At 43.5% G+C, this 25,079-nt stretch overlaps 1 protein-coding gene across 3 annotated transcripts in view; it reads left to right on the top strand.

Moving 5' to 3' along the window:
- Ikzf1 (IKAROS family zinc finger 1) overlaps window positions 1-25,079 on the top strand; it is a 92,353-nt gene that overhangs the window by 16,486 nt on the left and 50,788 nt on the right. For all 3 annotated transcript variants that reach the window (XM_029554170.1, XM_029554171.1, XM_029554172.1), the window contains exon 3: window positions 7,155-7,274. In XM_029554170.1, coding sequence (XP_029410030.1) covers window positions 7,155-7,274 — 120 coding nt within the window. The remainder of the gene's footprint in view (window positions 1-7,154; window positions 7,275-25,079) is intronic.

Genomic DNA, 25,079 nt, shown 5'->3' with positions numbered 1-25,079 from the left:
GAAGAGGGCATCAGATCCCCTGGAACTGGAGTTACGGATGGTTGTTAGTCACTATGTGGGCGCTGGGAATCAAACCTTGGTCCTCTACAAGAGTCGCCAGTGCTCTTAACCACTGAGCCATCTTTCCAGACCCTGAACTGATTTCTAAATGGCAAACAAGATTCAAAAGAGGAGGAAAAAACATTCCAGACACAAAATGTAGTGATATTTTCAGTGTCCAACTGGAGACGATGGCAGTTTGTTGCGGTGAAAATAGCTTTAACACATTTGTAAATAACAAAGAATACAGCCAAAAAGGAAGCAGGTCCCCTAATGTAGGCCTTCATAGCTTTATATAATTCCTCAGCCTATGTTGTAGTTGTACTTTTATGTTTATTTATGTGATAATTTCAATGTTTTCTTCCAATAAAGGACATATCAATATTTGCTCAAGACTGGGTAGTAAGTAAACGATATGCTTAAATATGGATGAATTAAATGATATTTAGACATTTATCTTTTAAAAAGAAGTTGAGAGGAAAACAGTTGCTGCTAGAGACTTGGGATTGTAGGGGAGAGAGGAGAAAGGGGCAGGTTGGTCAGTGGACACAAAGCCAGATTCAGGAGGAATAAACTCACAGTGCGGTGATTATAATTGACAGTAATATAGTGTGTATCTCAAAATGCCTAGAAAAGAGGATTCTGAATTTACTCATCTTAAAGAAATGCTAAGTATGAGCTGTGGATATGCCAACCACACATCGAGATTTGGTTGTCACACACTGCATGCATGAACTGAAATATCAAACATCATACTGTACCACATAAATATGTGCAGCTTTTGTATGTTAGCAAAAATTTTGAAATAATAAAGACACACATGCCTAAGTCCATGGCCTAGAAAGCCATCTCTAAAATGTGAACTATGAGGACCAGTCAGTATTCTGATTTTCCTTCTTGGTCTCAAAGCTAACAAAAGCCTTGTTTTCTTGAAATACTTTGCTTGCCCTTAACATTATGCTAAATACTTAATATGTTGTGGGATGCCTTAAAGGAGCAGACAGCTGGGGGCATGGATAACAAAATGGCTTAGAGGAATAAGATATCCTTCACCCCCTTTTTTGTTTGAAAAAATTTGGTCTGAAATTTTTTTATGCCATAGCAAAGGAATTATCCTTTCTACAACCCTAATGTTGAGCTCTGATAAACCTTGAGCATTCTAGTGATTAGAGCATGCATAGAGTATGTCAGTTTTAGTAAAGAATGGATACTTTTAGGCTTCTTTAAATTTGATATTTCTCCAATTCAAACCAATATTTGCTTTTTTTCTCTTACTGGTCAAAATGGTAGGAAGTTATGGGAAATGATGTACATTTGGCTAAACAGGAATTGACTTGTTTTTCTTTAGTTTGCTTGTTTTTTTTCTTGCAGGACTTGGGTGGGGGAGGTAAGGACTTTGTTCATGTGAGGCAAGCACTGAGCTATGTTCCCAGCCTAGGTGTTGATATTCTTCATAACACATTGAGGAATATGTTACTGAATCATCTTCTTTTTCATAAGATGTTCAAAATCAGCAATTTGATAGGATTTCCCCTGAAAGTATGAAATACTAAAAAAGGAAGAGTCCTCAGTACCCACCTTTTTTCAAGCCCCTTGCTCTGTCCCATAGTGTGTTCCCTGTAAGCTGGGGACAAGCCTAGAGATTGACAGGTACTGCAGATAATGCTTACTGACTTGAGTCCACTAATTGGGAAAAGGTTACTGATAGGAAATGGGTTCAACTTGCAGGTGTGTCTAGTCTTCTGACACTCAGACATGGCATTGTAATCTATGAAGTTCATACTCAAGAACCTGCAATCAAGTTACCAAAAAAAGAAAAAAAAAGACACACACACACACACACACACACACACACACACACACACACGCACGCCCCTCATGTTGTAAGCAAGTTTTTTGGGGCACAATTCATAGCTCTCCTGGCCTACAGTCTTCAGGGTTGAACACAATGCCTTTAAAGCAAGCTGTCCTTTCCTTTGGAGCACTTGTTACTAACTTTGTAAAGCTATGCTCTGCTTAATCTTCTTCATCAGTCCTTCCAAAATACTCATGTAAATGGTTTAGGTTTGGATTTGGCTTCTAAAGTTAAAGTGGTGGTGTACAGGAGTTGAAAGAGTGTCTCCCTGCCCATCTCTGACTGCAGCTGTGGGGCTGAGCCAGTTCTCCTCCTGGAGCACGGTGGCTTCTCAAGCAGCAAGGACTCGAGCCAGTGGATCTTGGAGGCTCCTCTGGCTCCCGTAGCCTGAACTATGTATTTGATGTTTTCTTAATGCTGTTTGTAATGTGTTTGTTGGAACGTGGACACAAGGAGTGCACCCTGTAGACACACACAATCTGCTTAGGAAAAGGAGCCTCATATATATTAAATAGCAATGGAAGTGTTTTACCTAGTTAATCATAGTAAATCACATTGATTGAGCACTTTGTATTAACCAAATACTGTCCTCAGCATTTCCTCTTCTTCACCTTGCAAACACCCACTGAAGAGGATGAAGTTATCTCTAAATTGTAGGAAGCTGAGACTCAGCATTTAAGAAACAGATCAGAAGTCCCACAGAGAGCCAGAGATGGCTCTGGAGTAGGAGCCCACTTCAGCCCTAGGGTATGGGTTTCTTAATCTCTGGAGTGGTGATCTGTGGTCTGAGCTTTTATTTACTCCAGATATTATGCCCCCTTGGGGACAGTGTATATCAAAAACCTATGCATTTGGGAGAGAATCTCAGGGCTTCCCTGGGTAGCTGGGTAAATTCCAATCTACTTGAGAAATCATTTGCTTGCAGTTGACATATTAAGGATACAATTTTTCTAATTTGCCTACAGAAATGTCTCATAGACATACTTGACTCATAGGCAGTAGGCAAATTAAGTATACATTGATATATTTCTAATTCATCCAGAAGTTTCATCTCCTAAATAAGTGAAGTTTTACTTGCTTCTTAGAATTATTCCATTTGATTTAAACTCTTGTTGTGTTGTGCTCCCACCCACTGATCACACTGTCAGGGAAAGGTGCAAGCCACACCTTACTGCCTGTAGTATACCACAGGTTAACAAATGACACCACAAGCATATTTAACAGATTAGAATTTACACTCATTTTTTAATTTATTTGCACCACATCCCTCTGAACTGGATACAAATCATGTTTTTTTAATCCTCCTTTTATACTTGAGGAAAGAGTTCTAAAGTGGTGGCCCATCTTCTGTTCCCATCAGCCCTTCAGTTGGTTACACCAGAGCTATAACCCAGATCAACCAGTATGTCCATATTTGAGGTGTGTTGGCTTTACTTAACACTTTCTTTATGAAAGAAATTGTTCAGATGGTTAATGGGATGAATGTCAACATGTAAAACAACTTGGGTATCATGAAGATTTTCATGAAATGGTAAATTTTCCTCATGAAGATTGTTCAGCAGTAAAAGAATACAAAGGTCCTTGGGCACGGAGGCTCCCCTGAGGGGTGAACATTTCTGCAACAGGACTCACACTGGGGGGCTTTTAGGCAAATCAGAGGGCCTCTTAAAAACCATCAGTGAGCTGAGGCCAGGCAGGGTTGAATTAATGCCACGCTCTTGGCAGGCATGTGAATACATCTGACTTTGCTCCTTCCAGTCTGACTTTGTACTCAGTGCCCTGTACATGGGGACTGATCTTTTATTCTTCTTTCTCCCCGTGTGGTTTCTTCTGCTCAGAGAGTTCTTATTGATCAGTCTGATACACAGTATTTTAGAATCATGATCCCTACTGTTTTCATTACATCTTGACCCCATATAGAAAAAAAAAATGGAAGTACCAAGATCAGGGACACTGGTAAGCTGGCTTTTTAGTGTAGGAACTCGAGCCAATTGCAGTTAAGAAATGTACCTGTTATTAGGATCATCATCGAAGAAATGTGGTTGATTATTCTCCAGTAGATGGATTAGTCAAACTTTAAAACACAGGTACCTAAGAGTCCTTTGCATGCAGTTTAGCATGATGTATGACATGTTTGGTCTAAACCCTGACCTTTATGATCCTCTCTCAGCTCTAGGTGTGTCTACATGGGCCTATATGCATCCCGGATGACACCAAAGCTGTAGGAAAGATCATTGTAAGAAAATAAATAAAGGGGCTGGAGAGGTGGCTCAGTGGTTAAACGCACTGGCTGTTCTTGCAGAAGACCCAAGTTCAGTTCCCAGCACCCACATGGTGGCTAACAACCATCTTTAACTCCAGTTCCAGGGTATCTAACGCCCTCTTCTGTCCTCCACAGGCATTGCATGACATGGGTGCACCTGCATACATGCACACAATACACATATAATAAAAATAAAGTAAAAGAAAAGAAGTCAAAAAAGTTTGGTTTCTCTGTCTCCCACTCAATATTAATGACAGGAATACCCAGGCAGACTCCATACATTCTGTACATGCTGAATCACGCACCAGCTTCTTATAAGGGCTCTGTTTTGGCTATCAAGGTCCCACTGGCATCTCCATGGAGGTTCTTTAAAGGCCTTTGCAAAGGTGAGTGGTGTGGGTGTCTGATTATCCAGCCTCTCTACCCCTCAGTGTCTACATTATATAGAAGATTTTTTTTGATAACAATCCTGTGGTTATTTTTCTATCCTTACCAAAATAAAATTCCTTTGACTACCTCCCTAAAGTCCCCAAAGTTTGAAAAACTTTATTCCGCTCTATCATTTTGTATGAAAGTAAGAGTTGTCAGGTTGTTCATATACCTTCTGCATCCTCCTAGTTAGCTTTTCCTTACTCATGGAAGAGGTGAGAATTAGCACCACACACCCAGCCCTCATTGCTCTTAAGGTCTTCTATTTAGGGTGGTACAGACAGTGGTATCTAATGCACCCGTCCAAGGCTCTAGCATAATGTGAGTACTTTTAATCAATTTCTTGGGCCTTTTGTTTTTCCTTGGGAAATTCTTATACTTTTACCCTATCTTTAACTATTCATCTTTTATTGGCTATCCACATATACCCAATAATGCTCTTTCTGAAAATATGCCAATTGTGCTAATCACAGCTAAGCTGGGATATTATATTATAATGTCTGTTTCTCTATCCCCCAGAGCTTGCCCTTGGTGCCTGCACAGATTCTATTTTAAAGATTCCAGTAAAGTTTGCTTCATATAGTGAGATGATTTTGCTGGTCTTGCCCGTCCTCTAAAATGTTGGTACAATCCTTGTGAGTTGACCCAAACACCATGCATTGTCATGATCTCAGGACACTACCAATTGGCAAGTTGTTTACACATGCTCCCAGAAGTCTGACTTGGTCTCTGTGGGAAGGCAATTTTGCCTACTGGACCTGGTTGCCAGGTCAACAGGCACACAGTCCAGTCGGTTGCTGCCCTGGTAGCCTACTGTTGGGATCCTGAGCCAAACTGTATTCTGTAAGCAGCTGTAGTGGGTAGTTTGCATCAGTTTGGGTCCTGATCATCTGTGTTTCCATATGGTTTGTGTCTGTTAGCCCTTTCAGTTATCTCTGGAAAGGTAGAAACTGCCAGAGCTTCAGCCTCTGGGAAAGGAGCATTTTCTAACTGTGATGCAATTTCTTTGAACTAGGAGAGAGTTCCCCATTCCTAGAGGTGCTGGACAAACTTCATTCTAATTCAGTTAAAGATAGCACAGGAGAACTTGCTGGGAAGAAGCTCAGTAGGACTGGAAGGGTAATGAGAGAGCAATGGGGAGTGAAAATGGCCAAAATATATTTTTGATTTTAATTCTTAATAAATTTTTGAGATTTTTGTACAATATAGTTTGATGGTTTTTCGATCCCCTTCCTTATCTGCACCTCCCCCTGCTGCCTCCCACACAATTTAATGTACTCATATATAATATGGCCTATAGACTTTGATTTGTGTCCCCAAATGTCCTTCAATGTGGGTCCATCCACTGTGCCCACCAAGAGTCCCATCCCTGTAAGACACTGTCTGTTCCCCTCCCAACAGTCATTAATTGCCAAAAGTTCCTTAGATTGAGTTGGGATTTTTTAACTACTTCCCCATATCTAGGCTGAAATTTTTGCCTGTTTTGAGTTTGCATAGGACTTGTGCATCCTGTCACCATTGCTGTGAATTCATATGAGTAACTGACCAGCTGTCTGGAAGATTCTGTTTCCTTGTGGTCATCCACCCCCTCTGACTCTTACAGTCTTTCCGCCTCCTCTTCTGCAATCAAAAGTATTTTTATATACATGTATGTAATTGTCAAAGATAATAATAAAGAGAAAATGGCATCTCATAAATAAATAAGTAAATAAATAAATAATAAATCATCCTACAGAGTCCAGTTTCATTCAGCAAATCCCATTTTGTGGAATGTAGCCAGTTTTTTCTTTGTGTGGACTGCAAGTTTGTCAAAACATGTGAGGAAACTAAAAAAGGCAGATGTGGTTAGCCCCACCATTACATTTCCAGACATGGATGTGATGATGACCTTTAAGGATATGTGCAGAAACTGGCTGGCTGAATGTTTATCAAGTACAGTTTAAAAGTAACAGAAATAGAAAACAGTATAGATTCAAAAATGGAAAAAGAAGGACTGGGTAGGATTGGTGCATGCCTTCAATCCCAGCACTCAGAAAGCAGAGGCAGAGGCAGGTGGCTCGCTATAAGATTGAGACCAATTTGGTCTACATAGTGAGTTCCAGGCCAACTAGGGCTGCATTGTGAGACCCTGTCTAAAACAAACAAAATAGAAAAAGAATAGAGATAAATCTTAATATGCTTGATTAGAAATAAAATTGTGGAAATATGGTCTCTAGCAATAAAATATATTGAGAATATCTAAACATTGGTGTATTTTGAAAAATAATATATCACCACATATGCTCTGTAATATAAATTTCTTTGTGTAGTGATTTTTGCACTGGGAATCTAAGGTTCTAGGTACTTTTTTTCCTTTTGCAAATCTTTGTTCTCTAGTGCCTTTTCTGTTTGGGTGGGTAGTGATACTCTTTTATAGAAAGAAAAATGCATGTTGGTCCCAAAAGGAAAGTATCAGCTGAGCACAGTGTTCCCCTCATCCTGCCCGCTCATGCCAGCAAAGTGAAGCCTAGGTGCCAAGGCTTTCCCACCAATGACAACTGCCAGAAAAGCTCTGATTTGTCTCCATAGGGAAGGAGAGCCCCCCTGTCAGTGACACCCCAGAAGAAGGTGATGAACCCATGCCTGTCCCTGAAGACCTTTCCACCACCTCCGGAGCACAGCAGAACTCCAAAAGTGAGCGAGGCATGGGTAAGTGGGCCACCAGGTGCCCTGAAGTCTTCCGCATACATACAGTTAGGAGTTCTTTTTTTTTTTTTTTATTAGGAAATGGATGCTGTGTTGGGGAAGGTAGGTGTGATCATTCCTTCTGTCCTCTGAGGACAGTCCCGTATTTCAGGGTTTCCCAAAGTTGGGAGCCAGGTAACCTGTTTTGATTGATGTGTTTCTTTTTAAGGTTGTCTTCTGTCTATTGCAAGTGATCTCAGTGTTACTATGTGCTGTACTGCTTACAGGGTTCCTTTTGAAACACATTTACACAAGTGTAAAGGTCAGTTTGATTCAAAGCACTAAGCCAGTGTAGGTGTACATTTAGTCCCTGAAGCTTGTGCCCTTAGTGGTGCTTTTGCATGTAACCCAGGCACAAACAGAGGCTCACAACCTGCCTGAAATTCTCCTAACACAGCAAAGGGCTCAGGCCAGGAGGCAGAAGAAATAGTCCAGTGACCTCTGACTCCCAGTTTGGCTCATAGCTTTTCTAAAGCACATGTGTCTCTTTCTAAACAGAGAGCCAACCTGTGGCTTGGTCCTCATGGAGAAAGAGGTGAGCTGGCCCTGAGATCTCACAGCTATGGAGTCTCCTTGGAACTCTCATGCTGTAGGCATCCTTTAGGGAACCAGAAGGCAAGCTGATTCCTGGGGAGTAGGGAAGACATACAGTTCACTTGTTATAGAAAAATAGGTCCCTGTGCTAGCAAAATGCAGTAGGTACCTCATCCCTTTGACCTTACAGTATGGGCAGTTGCCCTGGGGAGGATTAGCTTCATCTGGCACTGTTGGCTGGCTGCCTGGACTGTGTGTTCTGCATCCCAGGTCCAGTGCTCAGTCTCAGATGCGCCCTGTATGGGTGTTCCCTAGAACTAGAGGTGGGCTTGTCATTTCTAGGAGCTCCTCTCCCTGCCTCTTGCACTTTTCCTGTCAGGGTAAAGTTCAGAAAATAGGACTTTCAAACTTGAGAAATTTTAAAGCCCTGGAGAATTTAGTTGCCTGGTTTAGCAGTAGCAGTTGGCGCTGCCCTGTGGACAGGCAGGGAAAGCTATTTGAAGTAGTCCCTGTAACACAGAGTGGAGGTTCTCAAAGATATCTGGGAGCCAAAGGAGTACTTGCTTACAAGTCAGGAGGACACAGCAGAAGCCCAGAGGACAGATCAGATGTGGGGAGGGAGTGGCAGCAGGCACAGCCACAGCCCCAGCTGCTCAGGCGGCCAGCTTGTCCCGTGTGATTCTTTTCCAAAAATATTTTATTAACTTTTATTTTTATGTATATGAGTATTTTGTCTGCATGTATGTAAGTGTACCACATGTGTGCAGTGCCTGTGGAGGCCAGAAGGTGCCCTGGAACAGGAGTTAGAGATGGTTGTTAGCTATCATGTGGGTGCTAGGAACTAAACCTGGATCCTCTGCAAGGGCAGCCAGTGCTCATAACCACTGAGCCATCTCCAGCCCCACTGTGTGATTCCTAAAGGAAATCTACCTACTTCCACATGTTGCCCCAAGCTATGTGTACCAGAATTGGTAGAATATAACATTAAGTAGAGTGGTGTGAAGATAACATTCAGAAACAACAGAAGAATGTAGGGGAAATGCACAGATTAAAGTAAATAAACTGGCAGTGTCCCATGGGAATGGCTCATTAGAACAGAGGAGAGGAAAGGATGTCACTAGGAGCTAGAATAGTCCTGGGCAGGAGGAAAGGGCAGAGCATCAGAAGGAGGTAGGTAAGAGAAGTGTCTCAGCAAGGGGTATGTCTGAGACCCCTGGTCCCTAGAAGTGACACTCAGGGCAGAACCTCTCATCTCCCCTCCAAGCCTGTTTCCCCATCTTTTTATTTGTTTTGTTTTGTTTTTTGAAATAGGCCAGCTGACCTGGAATTCGCTATGTAGACCAGGCTGACCTCAGTCTCACAGAGATCCTCCTGCCTCTGCCTACCAAGTACTAAGATTATAAAGGCATATGCTACCATGCCTGCCCAGCGCAGTTTCCCAAAGTTAAGAGCAAGTAGCAGCTGTCCAGAATGGGTTTAGAGGCCAGGTGGAAAAGAAGATGATGTGTATGCTGAAGACAGACTAGCAGGGACAGATAAAAGCAGGAAAACAGCGTGCTAGTGTAGCCCAGCAATTCCAGTCCTGTAGGTTAAGGACTTGTGTCACTTCCATTGTGAAAGGCAGAGGGGGAAGCATAGATAAAAAGATAAAAGAGTTTATTGACCAAAAAATTAACCCATAAAATAATCAAGTTAAAAACAGAGAAGAGAAAAATCTGTTAGAATAGGATAAAACCAAAGGGGAGATTGAGCTCAAGTCAAGGGTAAGAACTAACTGGACATTCCCAGCAGTGGTGAGAACTAACACGTCCGCAGACATGGAGAAGGTTGGGTCATTCTGCCAACAGCTCAACACTGTTCAGAAAGAGACAGGTGTGCTTTGGAAAAAGCTACGGCACACTGGGAAAGGCACGTCCAGCTTCAGAATCCAAACAAGAGTAAACCAAGTCATAAAACTAGTTGGCAGGAGACACTAGAATTATGGATCCCCCACTAATTGAATGGATCATCCCCAGAATTTGAAGTTAGGGTTTCACACCTTAGGGCTTTATCCAGTGCTGAATGGACTCTAGAGCTGTGCATAAATAGCTGGGAGCGTGACAGCCAGGAGACAGGACTGGACAAGCTCCATATTTGGCCTCCATTTTCTTCCAAGTCTGAGTAAGAAGAAACAAAAGATTTGAAGTGCAGCTTGAATTTAAGTTAGACTCCAAGAAGAACTTTCTGGCAAATAGACATCTATGGTCTACTGAATGAGACTATAGTTTGTTCTTATGAAGTGGTCTCTTTAAAAATGAGAGGACTCTCAGCTCTCTGAAGTGGTTCTGTCTGAAACCATTTGAAGCTGAGGAAGCAGTCATTCTGAGTTTCCTCAGTCTTTCAGTCGCCAGAGAGAGCACATGTGCAGAGGGAGTGCAAAGTGGGTTGAGTTTACACAGAACTCTTTACCAGGGCCTCATAAAACTCTCCTTCAGGGACTGTGTTGGGATTGGTGTCTAGAGAGCAGATGGTGATTTGTGCAAGAAGACTAACAGCCTAGTGCTTTCTTCCTTTTCCCAGTAATGCTTTGTGTCTTCTTCTTTATGGTTTTCCATTTGGGATTTACTCTTGCCGCCTGTGATCTAGAATGGATCTGAGTTTCCAGGCCCCACACAAGGCTGTGCTGTCCTTCCCACCCAGCCACCTGGTGAGGATCCTGGGCCCCCACTCCTCTTCCCTGACTACAGCTCGGGGAGGCAGGTTCAGTGGGCTGGAACAGAGGGAGAAGGAAAGCAGAGTCCAGGGTGATCCCAGGCTGAACCCACAGAAGCACCCCAGGAGACTGGGCCAGTGCTGCTCGGCATAGACTTCAAGGGAAAAACCAGCAAAAGCACAGGCCCACCCACAGCTGAACTTGAGGTGGGCTTCAGGGGACACCTGACCCCTGACTGACTGTCAACGGGACAACCTTGTGCAGGGCTCAGACAGAAGGAAAGGGGAGTGAATTCAGAGAGAGGGTGTGTTCTAGAATGTGCATCTTTGTCTACTTAGTTGAATGACCTCCCACAACAGTGAGGAGCACCCTATGCCCAAGGGCAGCTCAACTTGGCCTTCAGCCAGGCACTATGAGAAGCCAAGCCTACCTGGCTTCCCCTCACAGGGTGTGCTGCACCAGAGTTTGACTCTCCTAGCAAAATTGGAAGGAAAAAAAAAAGGAGGAAAAAGTCCACATATTCCCTCCCCTGGGAATCCTGAAAAGTAATAGTGAAGAGTATAAAATATCCTTTATTTTTCATAACACTGACTCAGCCGAGTGCAGGACTGAAATTGGAATTATAAGGAGTCCTCTTGCTCAGGTTTTCATTGTGCATTCTCACTATACATGGTACTTTGTTGCACAAGGATATTTTTAGTAGATTGTAGTCACATATTTTTTAGCCGATTGTCCTGGTGCAAATGTCCCTTCTTCTTTTGGATTTTATTAAAACTTTTTGGTTAGCATACAAAATCTGGGTTTCACCGTGACATTTTCATGCATGCCTAATGCACCCCTACCTCCGTCCCCATGCACCAGGGTGGTGTGAAGACAGATGGAGGCTGGGAGGCTTCTCTTGGGCCTGGCAGAGGGCAGAGGGGCTGGAGGGAGTTTTTCAGCACTGACAGACTGCAGGCCTGGCTGGAGAGTGGGCAGGCAAGTCTCTTATCTAATCAGCAGCCAGAGGAAGTTGTTCTTATCTGCAAAATGCATCTCTTCTGAAGTGCTAAACCCCACTTGAGCTAGGGAGAAGCATTATCTAGCAGCATCTGAGCAGCTGCAGCCAGAGCAGGCCCAAGGTGCAGGGGCTGGCTCAGGGCTGCTGGGCTGCTGCGATGCTGCTTTCCCTGGGCATGACTGAAGTGTGCCACAGGGCTTCTTGTGGACACTGACTCTTGCGCTTCTGTTCCTGGCTCCTCCTTGGAGCTGAATGGTGGCACTGGGATTTCAGTGGGGCACGTTTGTCCAGTTCTGTGCCGCTCATCCTCCAATCTCCATCTTGAAATGTCTTGTAAGTGCAGCAGGCACCGTCCTCCTGGTGGACCCATCCCAAAGCATGAAATGGCAGCACTCAGGGAACTGTTTGCCCATCCTCCTATTCTTTCCACGTTTGGCCCAAGAAGCTGCTGGTGGCTGCTGCCTCTTGCAGAGGAACATGGATAGCAGACTGCCTATTGCCTATTTTGGACCACCCTCGCTCTGTCAACCAATGGGAATCCCAACACTATTCACAGAACTTGCTGACAGTTTGGGTTTGCTAGATCTTAGACACACCTGCTGCATCACCTGTCATCTTGTGCCTGCCCTGGCTGTAGACAGGGAGACCAGGCAGCCTGTGTGATTGCTGGCACATGTGTGTGCACACCTGTTTCTGTGTATATGGGGATTATGTATGTGGGCATTATATATATTAGGTATATAATGGATGGATGTGTGTTTGTGTATGTGTGTGGTAGACGTGTGCTTGTTTATGTGTGCATGTATGTGCAGTATGTACACATGTATATGCATATCTGTGCATGTGATATGTGTATATGAATGTGTGGTACACCTATGTGTGTGTATGCATATGTACAATGCTGTGTACGTGTGGTGGTATGTGAGAGGTATGTGAGGAATGTGTGTATCTATGTACTATGAGATATATATGTGATATGTTTGCTTGCGTATGCTATATTTGTAGTATGTGTTGTATGTGAGTGATGTATGGTATACATGTATATGGCTGTGTAGTATGTCTGTGTAATATGTGGCATGTATGTATATTTGTGTGATATATGTGTGGTGTGTGTTGCATGTGTGTATACTTGATATGAGATGTGTGTGGCATGTGTATGATGTGTATGTGTATACACAATGCATATGTGTGTGCTGTGTGGTATATATGTAGTGTGTATTTATAATGTTCGTGCAATGTTTATATGTATGTGATTAGTGTCTATGGTATATATGTGGTGTGTTGAATTTGTATGTTATTGTGTGGAATATGTGTGCTATGTATATGTGTGATACGCACATATGTGCTATATATGTGTGTTTGTGGCAGGTATATGGTAGGTGTGTTTTATGTATCTGTGCAGTATATGTGGTATGTATATATGTGATGTATATGACATATGGTATATGTGTGGTGTGGTATCTATGTGGTATGTATAATATGTATGTATGTGGTATGTTTGACTCATGTGGTATGTGTTGTGAGTGTCTGTATATGTTTGGGGTGTGTGATTTGTGTGGTATGTGTAATTTTGTGATATGTGTATGTGTGGTGTATATACATGTGGCATGTGTGATTTGTGTGATATGGTGATGGTATGTCTGGTACGTATGTGTGTGGTACATGTCATTTTTGTGGTATGTGTGGTGTATGTTAGGTGTGATTTGTGTGGCATGTGTGATTTGTGTGTGGTGCATGTGGTATGTATGTGTGTGGTGTGTGTGACATGTATGTATGTGTGATGTGTGTGGTGTGTGTGTATATAGGGTGTGTGAAGTATATGTGTCGTGTGTAGTGTGTGTGGTATGTATGGTGTGGTGTGTATGTGTATAGAGTGTGTGGAGTGTATGTATATGGAATGTGTAATTTGTATGGTATGTGTGTGGTGTGTGTGACATGTATGTATGTGTGATGTGTGTGGTGTGGTGTGCGTGTATATAGGGTGTGTGAAGTATATGTGTCATGTGTGTAGTGTGTGTGGTATGTATGGTGTGGTGTGTATGTGTATAGAGTGTGTGGAGTGTATGTATATGGAATGTGTAATTTGTATGGTATGTGTGTGGTGTGTGCGGTGTGTATGTGAGAGGCGTGTATTATTTGTGTGGTATGTATGTCTTGTACTATGAGTGTGTGGCTGTTCTTATTTTTATTGCATTTATTTGTGTGCATGTGTATGGGTGGGGGAGTACGCATGTGGCATGGAGCACATGTGGAGGTCAGAGGACAATTTGCAAAAGTCAGTTCTTTCCTTCTAACAGGTAGATCTCAGAGACCCAAGTCCAGTGTCAGGCTTGGCAGCAAACACCTTTGCCGCTGAGCCATCTCACCAGTCCATATATATGCTTGTTGACAATATACCACAGCTGTTCTCATGGAAATGCTGGCTCTTAGCTTAGCAGCTCTGTGGGGTTGGAGCCCCTGGCCCTGTTGTGTCCTAGCTTATCAGCTTTGCAGTGACTGTCACCTCTGCACCTGGGAGACCAGGGTTCACCTTGCATAAGGGGCCTCAGCCAGCCCTGGTGGAGACACAGTGGACATTTGTGCTGATAGAGGGGCAGGAGAGGCCATAGGCTCACCCTTCGGGCTGGTCTCTTCCAGCACACAAAGGCCACTCTACTCAATTCCTTGAATTTGGAGGTTGGTGACCATAAAGCCCTGACATATCTCCAGTGTCTGTCTCAAAGCAGAACCACTTGGGTGTGAGGTGGAGACCTACGCCCCTCTGCTGAATTCACATTAGCATTTGTGTGGATGTTGTTCAGATCAGCTGCCTGCTTTGTTTAGAGTCTCTGTTCCACCAGGAATGAGGGAAAGCCATCTAATCCCATCAGTATTCCTGGAGCTCTTTGCTGTGCAATGTAGGCTCAGCCATTGCCTCATAGACCTTCACAGCCAAGGCTAGAGACTGATAGCTATGTTACAATTGTGCAATGATACACTCACAAGAATATGAAGTCTTTTTTTCCAGAATGTGAATAAGGAAGAGTTTTTCCTAACTGGGCTGGGGTTTGGGGTATCGAGTGAAGCTCAGACTCAGATCCGCTGGTTTGAACAGAGGTGTGAGAGGGAGTGCTGTTCTGACTAAAGGAAGAACTGGGGAAAGGAGGAAGGGTGCAAAGTGACAGTTGAGTGGAGGCACTGGAGACTCATCTACTTGTTCTGGGGTGTGAGGAGTGGTGTTGGCCAGGGGCCCCTCCCAAAGTGTTGGTCTAGGTGATAGTCCCAGCAGGTCTGCATGTTGGAGCTTGTTCCCGTGATAGTAGCTATTGGGAGTCCTTCGGTCCCATTCAAAATAATTTGAACCAGAGTCATAAGACTATGTGGGAAAGGAGAAGAGAGCAGGTAGAGATGATATTTGTCCACTGACTTGACCCCGGGGTAAAGTGACCATACTTCCATCATTGGGTCTGGGGCAACAATGACTCTATTGAACAAAGTGGGGAGTACAAAGTAGTGGTTCAGGTGAAATCCAGTGGTGGTTCCCAGCTAAGGAGCTAGCTAGAATGAAGGGATGGAAGAGGCAGAGGTAGTTCCACCAGTGGGGAAAGTCAGCTAGGAAGGACAGGGAAGAGAAATCTCAGGCACACATTAGGGGCCTTGGCAGATTCAAGAGCCTTTCATTGTATGGAAGAGAAAACAAAGAAGGAGACAAGAGAACAAGTCATTTCATTCAGGTGAAATTTCTAGGTAACAGGTGAGAAGAATCAAAGGCTGGGCAGTAAGTGCCCTCTAAGTAAGGCTTGGGCCACTCTGACACTTCCCAAAAGTAGCTCAACAAGGTACATGCAGAAGCTAGACTGCCAAGATAACAGGTGGATAAGCAGTGGAGATGGGAGGGTAGCAGCTGATGGGGAAGTGGAGGGGAGGGGAGGGGAGCTGAGGGAACTGCTGGCTGAAGGGGAGGATTTCCAGCTTATCCTTTGGGAGAACATGGAAATATGCTTGAAGCCCAATAGGAAGGAACTAGAGAAAATGAAGAAATAAAACCTGAGAGCTAAGAAGAGTTCCAAGAGTGGGCAGGGTGGTTCCCAAGATGCCCTGCTCACTCTGAAAGCCTAACACAAGAGAGAGCGTCTTAGACCCTTCATGTTCTTTCTAGCTGCACACCTCACCCCTGTAGATAGAGCTGGGTTTGATTTTCTCCCTGTGGTGCCCTTGTACCTGTTACCCCCTAGATAGAGTAGGGCAATGTCCAAGAGAAGTGTTTGGAATGAGTGGGTGGAATGATGGTGTTGCCTTAGTAAGGGAAGGAAGACAAAAGGAGGATGGAGGGTGGAGAAGACATGAAAATGAGAAGAGGGAACAGAGCAGGGTCTGATGCTCACCATTTTCCGCATTTCAGGCTTGCAATGGTACAACTAATATTTGGGGTCAAGGGGCAGAGCCTTTGTGAAAGGTTGTCCCTCCACTGCAGGACACTCAGCCACCCACATCACTGGTGGTGGCACCGCAGCCAGGTCACTGTGACACCCTACATATCTGCATATAGCTTCCAGGTGAGAAACTGACTTAAATGTCACCCACATTTCCCTCAGCATCTCCCACACCCAAGAGCTTTGTGAGTTCACACAGGCCATCTTTGACTGATTAAGACTTTATCGTGGTCAGTGATGTTCCAGAAGCCCACATAGAAGTTACAAGAATCCTGTAGAAAAGTCAAAACAATTTGACCAATTCTCACCCTCACCTTTCCAGACATGTCCTTGTATCTCCAAAGATGCAGGTTAACTGTGGAAAGTGGTTTACCTTTATAAACAAAACCCAATATTAATCTTAGTTTCATTTTACTCTTACTATTTAAATTCAAAATCACCTTGTGCCCCATCTGAGAGAAGATTCCAAGATTAAAAGGGTTCCAGAGCAGATAGGTGAATAACTTATCCGTTTCTCACTTTTGGTCTCAAACTTATTTTCTGCTTTGTTTTCTCTGTGTTGAAAGAATTGTTGGCTCTATATGTAGAGCAACCAACTGACAATTCCGTTAACTTTTCTTCTACATGGGGTTTCAGAAAGAGATGGAAAAAAAAAAAAACAAACAGGTTTTGTGCTGTGGTTGCAGTTGCCACCTGCCCTACTGTCTGGTTAGGACATTTTTTTTTTCTGATTTGGGAAGTGTAAATATAACCCAGAAAAAAATCTTCCCTTCCTTTATGCAAAAGTAGAAAGGTGCAGAAGCACCAAGGCCTGCCAGTCGCCCTTGAAGTTTGCATGGAAACAGTTGAACCCATGCTTGCTGGGCATGGGGCGGGCAGTGCGCTGGGTGGGGAGGGACTCTCCTCAGGAGGCCTTGAATACTGGAGTCCAGCCACTGCCCTCCACCACACAGATTCAGTTTCTTCAGGGTCTCAGTACAATCTATATACCATAGATGACCACAGATCTGCTCAGAATTTTAAACCTTCTATTAGGATTTGTGGGCTAAGAGAAGCTTAATTAAGAACTCTGAAAGTGTGCTCTAGTTAGCAGGGAGCCAGCTAGAATCAGCTGGCTGCCATGGATCCTCGATTCAATCTGCCAGGCTGTTGTTGAACAGCTTAAAGTTAACTGTGGTTGGGGGTATTTACACCACAGACATTTGGCAAATGCTACAAATTAGGGCCTTTTTATTTATTTATTTTTTAGTTTGGTTTGGGGTTTGAGAACTGACAATGTAATTTTAATTCTGACAGCCACACTAAAATGTGGGGAAAAGGACTTATTTTGTGGATTGTTTTGTGTGTAATCAAGAGTAAATAAAACATGCCCCCCAAGAATTGGTTTTCAGTGATTCCAGTTGTTCTCACCAATGCAAGTGGTTCCAGCTGCCCTCTCCATCTTCTTATGCAGAAGGTGTCTGCTCCTTTGAGTTTGGTGTCTGGGGCAGGGAGAATATGATTACGAAGAAATTCTATTGCTGTTACATTGGTGTGAAGAATTTACATGAAGCAGGATTTGTCTAAATTACATTAGTATGTTACTGAGTTAACAATGATTTTTCTAGAGAAGTCACAGGTTGGCTGTATACTTCCAATCATGGGATGAACTTGATCTTCTCTGAAGAATTTTTTTGTTGAGTTCTCAATTATTACAACCCAGAAGGGTGTGCACAGCTCATGCGATGATGCCCCTCTCTGGTCTCTGCACCTGTGGTGGCTGTGAGGATGCTTTCTCAGTGAGGCTTAGCAGTATGCAGTATCTAGGAGGAGGACCACAAGCTCACCGTACCTTGGAGCCTAGGACTGTTAGGGGACTTTGAAGCACTGACGCTCACTGGAACTCACTTCTGTGGCTGAAGAGCCACTCGTGCCCCACTTTCAGGAGACAGGTCAAGGCAGGCATCGCTGGCCACAGGTTTGGGGTGTGTCTTTGCAAGGCTGGCTGCCAGGAGAGTACTTCCCCTACAGGGGATGTGGCTGCAGGCTGTCGATTTCCACTGAAGTCACCGGGCCAGGATTCCGGTGAAGCGCTGAACATTCGACATTTTCCCCATCCAGCAGGGTGTGACCATACGATTGATGGATGGCTTCCAGACTGGCTCCTGCTGCCCAGCAGAGCCCAGGCAATTGTGGAATTCACTTTTCCCAAATGAAAGACTGTTACCCTAGAAGTGAAACCCTGCTGAAATGGGAAAAGGACTTTTATGATAGCCCTGCAGGCAGTCGTATGATCATTGTTATTATTATTCTTAGACCTGGCAAATGGTGACTGCTTTTACAACATCTCTATACTCTAGTCGAACTTGGTTGCAATAAAAATAAGAGTCTGCAGTGACCCCAGAGTACATTTCTTGGCATCTGTTCACACCTTAATGGTTACTAATGACAATTAGTTATTGCCTGATATGGGCCCCCCTTGTTCTGTCCTAGCATTACAGTTACACAGCCTTTAGTGAGATTCGTGGTTAGTGGAAACGCTGAGGCTTAAGGAGCCGACTGTGGGTACAAAAACTTCTGTTAAGGGTTTGTGTTTGTCAGTGATTTGTTTCCAGTTCAGTAACCACTTACTATTATTGATGGGATGCCCCTTGAACACTCACCCTTTACTTAGCCTGTTCTGTGCCTACACCATACACATGCCCACACCTGCTGTCAAACAAGGGTCTTTCTAGTCAGAGCCTAGGAAGACAAGTCCAGCCCATCTTTATTTTATAAAACACCATAAGCATAAGTGTTCCTTGTTTGGGGGACAGCAATCTTGTAGATAAACAGTCACTGTCATTTCTGGGGCAGCTATACCATGCACGAATCGCCTGTTCTAATGTACTGTCCAGTGCACATGCAGTGCTGTCTGCCAGAGTACTTTCAATTTCCTAGAGAAAAGAAGTTTTTCTTTTTTTCTTTTCAAGAAAAGAGAAATGGCACAAGTAAAATTAATGTTAATATATTTTACTTAGTCAGTATACCCAGATATTATTTTAAACATGTCCTCAGTGTAAAGGTTTTGTTTGTTATTTCTTTGCTTGTTTGTTTTTTTGTTTTTTAATGAGAGATTTTACTTTTCCCTTGGACTAAGTGCTTGAGGCCCAGGGTGCATTTGATGCTCATGTCACATCTCAGTTTGGACTAGCCACTGTCTTATGCCCAGGAGCCAAACAGGCCAGCTGGTTGGATGGGGGTAGAATTTTTTTCAGTGCTGAGCAATTCTACTGAGCTGTTTCCCCAGCCCTTGAACAGGCAGATCTTCAGACCTCCTGAGAAAATCCTATTACTGCATTATAGAACAAACTTTACATGAATGTTTTCTGAGTTTTATTTTCTAGTTCTTCTACACATCTGCGTGGTCTCGGGCTGGTCCCATTTGCGCTGGGGTTGGGCTGTTCAGCAGGGTTATCTTAGCTGCAGGTTCTGTAGGTATTTGCTTCCCTACAAAGCACACGGGCATCCTAGCGGCTGATTCACATGCTGTGGACACTTCAGCTTCTGTTTCCATGCTTTCATTTTATTCCTGTGGTCTTGGTGAGAAAAAATTTCTTTATAGGCAAAGCACATTCCAGAAGAATGCCACAGAAGACAGGCTCCCAGTAAACCAAGCCCCATGCACACCATCGCCTCTATGAAACTGTTTTCACAAAAATGGTGTAGACAGAAGCCTCTTGCTACTTCCTAAAAGATGCTCTGCAAGCCGGTGAAGCAGTGGGGAGGAGGAGGTGAAAGAAAGGCTTTTGGTTTTTGGGTTTTATTTTTTTCTTAAGAGAGAAACAGAAGCCAACTCTGTTCCTGCAGCCTCAGAATGTAAGCCTGGTGTTTTGCCTCAGCACCCACTGTAGTTCTGAAGATCCAGGCAGGAATGGCCCTGATAGTCTCACTCTCACCACTCTGACCTCTACCCCCAGGTGCTGGGTGAGCTCAGACCCCAGCCTTTCAGATGCCAGGCTCCTGCCACCGCCCACTGCCCTTCTTACAGTTCAGGAGACTGGGTGTGTCCCTGTGCCTGTGGCTGCTGGGTTTCCTGAGCACACCATGATCCAGAACACAGAGATAGGATCTATTATTGTGGCTTTGCTGTCACTGTCCTGTTCTCCTCCCTCCGTCCCTCCTCTCTTTTCCTCTCCCTCTCTCCCCTTGCTTCCCTTGTCCTCTCTCTGTTCCCCTCCCCTTCCTTCTTTGTCTTTCCCTCCTTCATACTCAGTAGTCTGCTCAGGGTGCAAGCAAGACCATCACACACAACCTTGCGGTCATGAGCAACCTAAAGCATCTTTAGATGCATGTTGGCTATCGACAGGGAGAGTCAGAGCCACATGTCTCAAGTTCACAAGCTTTTGCCTTTGCTTCTTGTTAAATGAGTTTGGGAATCCCTGGTTCAGGATTTATTGTGGTAAAATAATTATTGAATCTAACTAGTAACCTCATAGAGGGTGTGCTGTACAGCATGGACAGGTGTAAGGACCAGGGCTCCCAGACAAGTGCCCAAGGGACTTGACTTTGGGGGCTGCATCTTTTCTATTACACTCGTTGTGCATCTCTCTCCAACCTTCAGACAGTCAAACTTGTGTTTTTCAGTATCTTAGACCCATGGTCCTTTAGAAATAGTCATAAGTCGTTTTAGAACCTAAACTTTTGAATAAAGGTTGAGTTAGCCTAGAGAATTTTTTTACTCAAAAAAAGGTTTAAGTGAAAAGTAGTAAGAATTATTTTCCATCTGACATCTAAATTTACTTGTGAAACAAAACCAAATGTTTTTATCTCCAGAATATGAACCCAGCTTTATTGTAGCAAATTTTGAAATAAAAGTTCTTGTGTTCACAGGCGTATTCTAAGAATTTGTTTCATCCCACTTAGTCATGAAAACCAAAAGGAAATCTGAATTATTAGCATAGTCCTCAGACACATTCAGAGAGCCCTCATGGCACCCATGGCTTCCACTGGAATGAGTGTCATGACACAGGTGGACAAGAAGCCCTTCCCTCAAGGGATTCTCATAGTGTTCTGCAGAGCACCTTGCCTCTCGCTCTTCTCCAGCCTTGGAGCTACGGGAGGAGGGTACTCTGAGTGGATTCAGCATCCCAGAGCACAAGAGATGGCAGGAGGCAGGACTGAGATCCATGGCAGAAATCTCCAAGTAAGATGAGGTTAATGGAGCCAGAGTTTACCCTCTGGGGGAAAAGAGGAAGGGCACAGCTGGACAGAGAGAAAAGAAAACAAGGAGAAAGTTAGAAGCAAAGTATAAACAAAGCTACTTTCTTATCCCACAAACCATTCTGTTGGTTTTAAACACCTGGTTCAATTGTAATGGAAATAGTTAGCTAGATGCACTGAAGTTCATAGCTGCTCTTGCTAAATTCAGTAATGGTGGTGTGACCATTCTCCTGGGAAAGGCAAAAGCTGCCATGTGCTAGACAGCAACATTTGGGTCCTGATGGACTACTTATGCAGTAGTCCCATAGATGGTGTCTACTAGTCACATCATAGCTGCCCAAGTCATTGCTTACTTAATATACTGTGAGGTTCACACAAGGATGAAACCACTTCATGATGCATTTCTTCTTCAAGCATATCCACATCATTGAATGATGCATTGCGGTGGTAGCTTCTGTCTAAAATGAATGAAATAGATAATGAATACATGGCTAGCCTTTAATGTCAATGTCTTCCTCCCACACCAGTGCCCATAGAGCTAGGCAAGCTCAAACAGAGTTTGTGAGAAGTTCACTCATTGCTATTCCAGTGAACCATACAGGATAAAAGGCTACCTGATCAGATGCCATGTGGCCTCTGAGGGCAAAGTACGAGTAACAGGAGGCAGACCACTCACCATAGATCCCTATAGCACCAGGAATTAGGCAAACATTGAGGGCATTTTTTCCATCTGGAGTCACCTGCTTCTGTCTGCAACATCACTGTTTACTCTCATCAATGAGAGCTCTTCCAGTTGTAGGTGAAACCCACCTCAGGCCCACTAAATAGTGTCTTCTGCCTAAAGTTTATTCCTTTCATTGGACTATAATGCAGATAAAGAATGTCAACCACAGTACATTTGCCTTGCTTCTCAGGGTTCTCGCTGCATTGGGACATTCTTTGGAGAGACCTGTTCGTGCCACTTCTCTGCCATCAGTGTGCTAGTAAACAGCATCCCATAGCTAGCTGTGCAGCTCAGTGGGGCACACTGCCGATGACCTGTGAACCCTGGGACCTTAATCACGTGTTCACTGTTTCTAACCTTACAATATACTCTTGTATAGTTCTGAAGGGTGGCAAGCTGGGTAGGAAAGTACCTCCCTTGATTTTGATGTGGCACATGTACACACACAAGTTCATGTGAGAGAGTTTTGCAGCCACATCCCTTGTTCCCTGTCAACCAGGAGCTGATAAGCAATTTCTCAGGAAGAAGTCTATGGATGCGCATAGCTCTCTCTGAGGACACACATAGCTCTTGTGCTGTCCCAAAACCTTTCACATTTGGCTGAATGTCCTCATCATCCTGTTTGATATATCTCAGCTCAGCCTGTGGAGGTCTTTTGGAATTGCCAGATGCAATTAAAGCATTGTTAAATAAGATAGGGTTCTCACCCTTGAGAGGCTCACTGCTACCACTTCATCAGATGTCTGCCCCAAACTGCCTTCTTTTTAACAGCGTGATATTCTGCTAAGGTAATAATATGGAAAAGATGAAATTAGCATTTCTGAACTGCTAAGTGTTCTTCCTTCATCCCTGGTTCCCTAGTCAACACAAATACCTACAGGAGGAAATGATATCAGATGGATTAAACTCAAGGTCAAAGCCATGCTATACACCATTCAAAATAAAGTTTTTACAAATTCCTTAAAAGGAACCAAAATCACCCCCATAGACATAAAGGAGGGAAAGCATCCCACTGTCCCCATGAAAATACTCTCATGATTCTGCCTTATCCCAGTGAAGCTTGTCTTGCAAGTAGTTTTGTCTTTCACCTTTCAAATTGATTTTCATTGGATGAGAAGAAATATTACCTGTAAGAAAATTTGTTTTCTTCTGACATCCAGAATTTCTGGGGTCATTGAAAGCTTTGGTGCCGTGTCACATAATTCCTTGACAACGCAGACACAGAAAGATTTCTTAGAAAGTTTAAGTGAAAGGGGAACCAGGTAGAAAGTACGCTGTTAATAATAGAATGTGGAGGATTCTTTCTGTGTCTGTTCGTGTCACTTTTCTGGTTTATTGTCCCCTCTTGCTCTGCTGATGGAATATCCCACCCATTCTTAGCCAAGGAAGCTTACCTTCTACTCCACAGAGAATCAGGAGCTGGCTGGAAAGTTGGAATGTTTTACTATAAACAGAATTTAGCTTTGTAGCTTTCTTTTAGATAGAATAATGAACATCTCAAGACTCTCCTACCATATAGCAGGGTTATTTCCAAGATTATCCCTTTATTTGATTTCCATCGGTCATTCAGTACACTTTCATGTTGTTAATCACTGACAGAAGTTGCTGAAGGTTGTCAGAAAAATGAACAGTCTCAAATTGCTGCACTTGGAGATGCTGTACCACCTTTTCAGAATCGACTTGAGTCCTAGCGAGAAAAGCAGAAGGTTAACTGACTTGTGATTTTGAGATGCTCCCAAATGGGCTGTTAGCAAAAGTCTCCCCTCAGAAGGGAAAGCAGGAGTGGAATACGCACATTCAGAATCAGTTGCTTTCGGCACATTCTTTGAGGTAAAAACACCCTTTTAAAGTGCTGCTTCCTCATCACTATGGTTTGAAGATTAGAACAAAGATGAAGTAGTTTTAAGACTGTGGGCATCACCTATAAGCAAGGCAGAGAGAGGCCTGCCCACTGGAACACCATTTTCTTTCAAGAATGAACCAACCAGACCACTGCAGTCAGCAATACTTCTTCAGGCAGATACAGAGTTAAATAAACAAGACACCTTGAGACAAGACAATAGTTTCAGTAAGTGATTATTTTGTATAATAGTCTAGTGCCCAGTGGTAATGAGATACATCCTAAGCAAGCACAGAAGCTACGAGATGATGCCTTGAATGGCTTAGAGGCCACTACAGGAAAAGGAAATGCATTAGGGGCCTGGGCTGTGGTCACTGTACCAGTCCTCACCTCTGCTCCAACAACAGGCATGTTCCCAGCACATACCTAAGACCCTGGCATAGACTAGAAATTGTGTTCATTTTATAAAGTTGTCAGAAATCTGCTTGCTCATGTGACTGGTTAGTTGGAAATGTTAAAGAGCTAAGAATCTGATTTTCAAGTCTCCCAGCATTGTGAGTCCAAGTTTTCTGGCTCTTTGGACTGTTCCTTACTGTCTTTTAGTTTAAGCCTGTGTGTTCATGACCTTTGTTGCCATCCCCCAAACAGATACTAGCTGAGTGGCATTCAGAGCCAAAGAATCTGCCGTCTAGTTGATATTTGCTGGGTGTATAATACGGAAAAGGAGGGTGAATAGAACATAGCCTGAGGGTTCTTTTTTCCTTTTGAGGGAGCAAATATTAAAAATGCTGCAGTGCCCACAACAAGTAAGGGGAGAAATTGGTTGTGATAAAACGTGTAGCCTTTTTAGAGGATAATGGCATGTTCTGCGCCTTCAAATATGGCAGAGGTTGGCCCACTGGCTTTGGCTTACGCATGGCTGAGAGACAGCTCCTAGAGGAGGATATTACTAGAAGTGGCCTTTCATGAACTTTCTCCATAAGTAAGACACCCAGAAGGTAAGATGTTTAGAGTCATTGGGGTGACTTTCTCAGCCCAACTGATCCCTAGTTTGAGCAATTTATTCTGTTACTGACTTTTCTAAGAAAGCTTAGAGCAGGTCTCACCTTTAAAACCCAGTCATACCAGGCATGGCGGTACACTCTCCAGAGGCTGAGACAGAGGATTGTGAGTTCAAAGCCAGCTAAGTCTACATAGAAAGACCCTATCTTTAAGAACGAAGAAAAAACTGTCACACTAAAGTATTCATTCTTATATATTTTAACATGTTTAAATGGCTAAAGGTATAGTTCAGTGGTAGAACAGTTGACTAGCATGTACAAGGTCCTGGGTTCAATTATCAGCACTGTGATAACAAAGAATGAGTATATTATGGAGTTTGTGAAA

The sequence above is a fragment of the Nannospalax galili genome, unplaced genomic scaffold (assembly GCF_000622305.1).
Source record: "Nannospalax galili isolate Female #2095 unplaced genomic scaffold, S.galili_v1.0 scaffold304, whole genome shotgun sequence".
In the NCBI taxonomy this organism is placed as follows: domain Eukaryota; kingdom Metazoa; phylum Chordata; class Mammalia; order Rodentia; family Spalacidae; genus Nannospalax; species Nannospalax galili.
The sequence above is the reverse complement of the archived record's forward strand: the minus strand, read 5'-3'. Positions and strand labels throughout refer to the sequence as shown.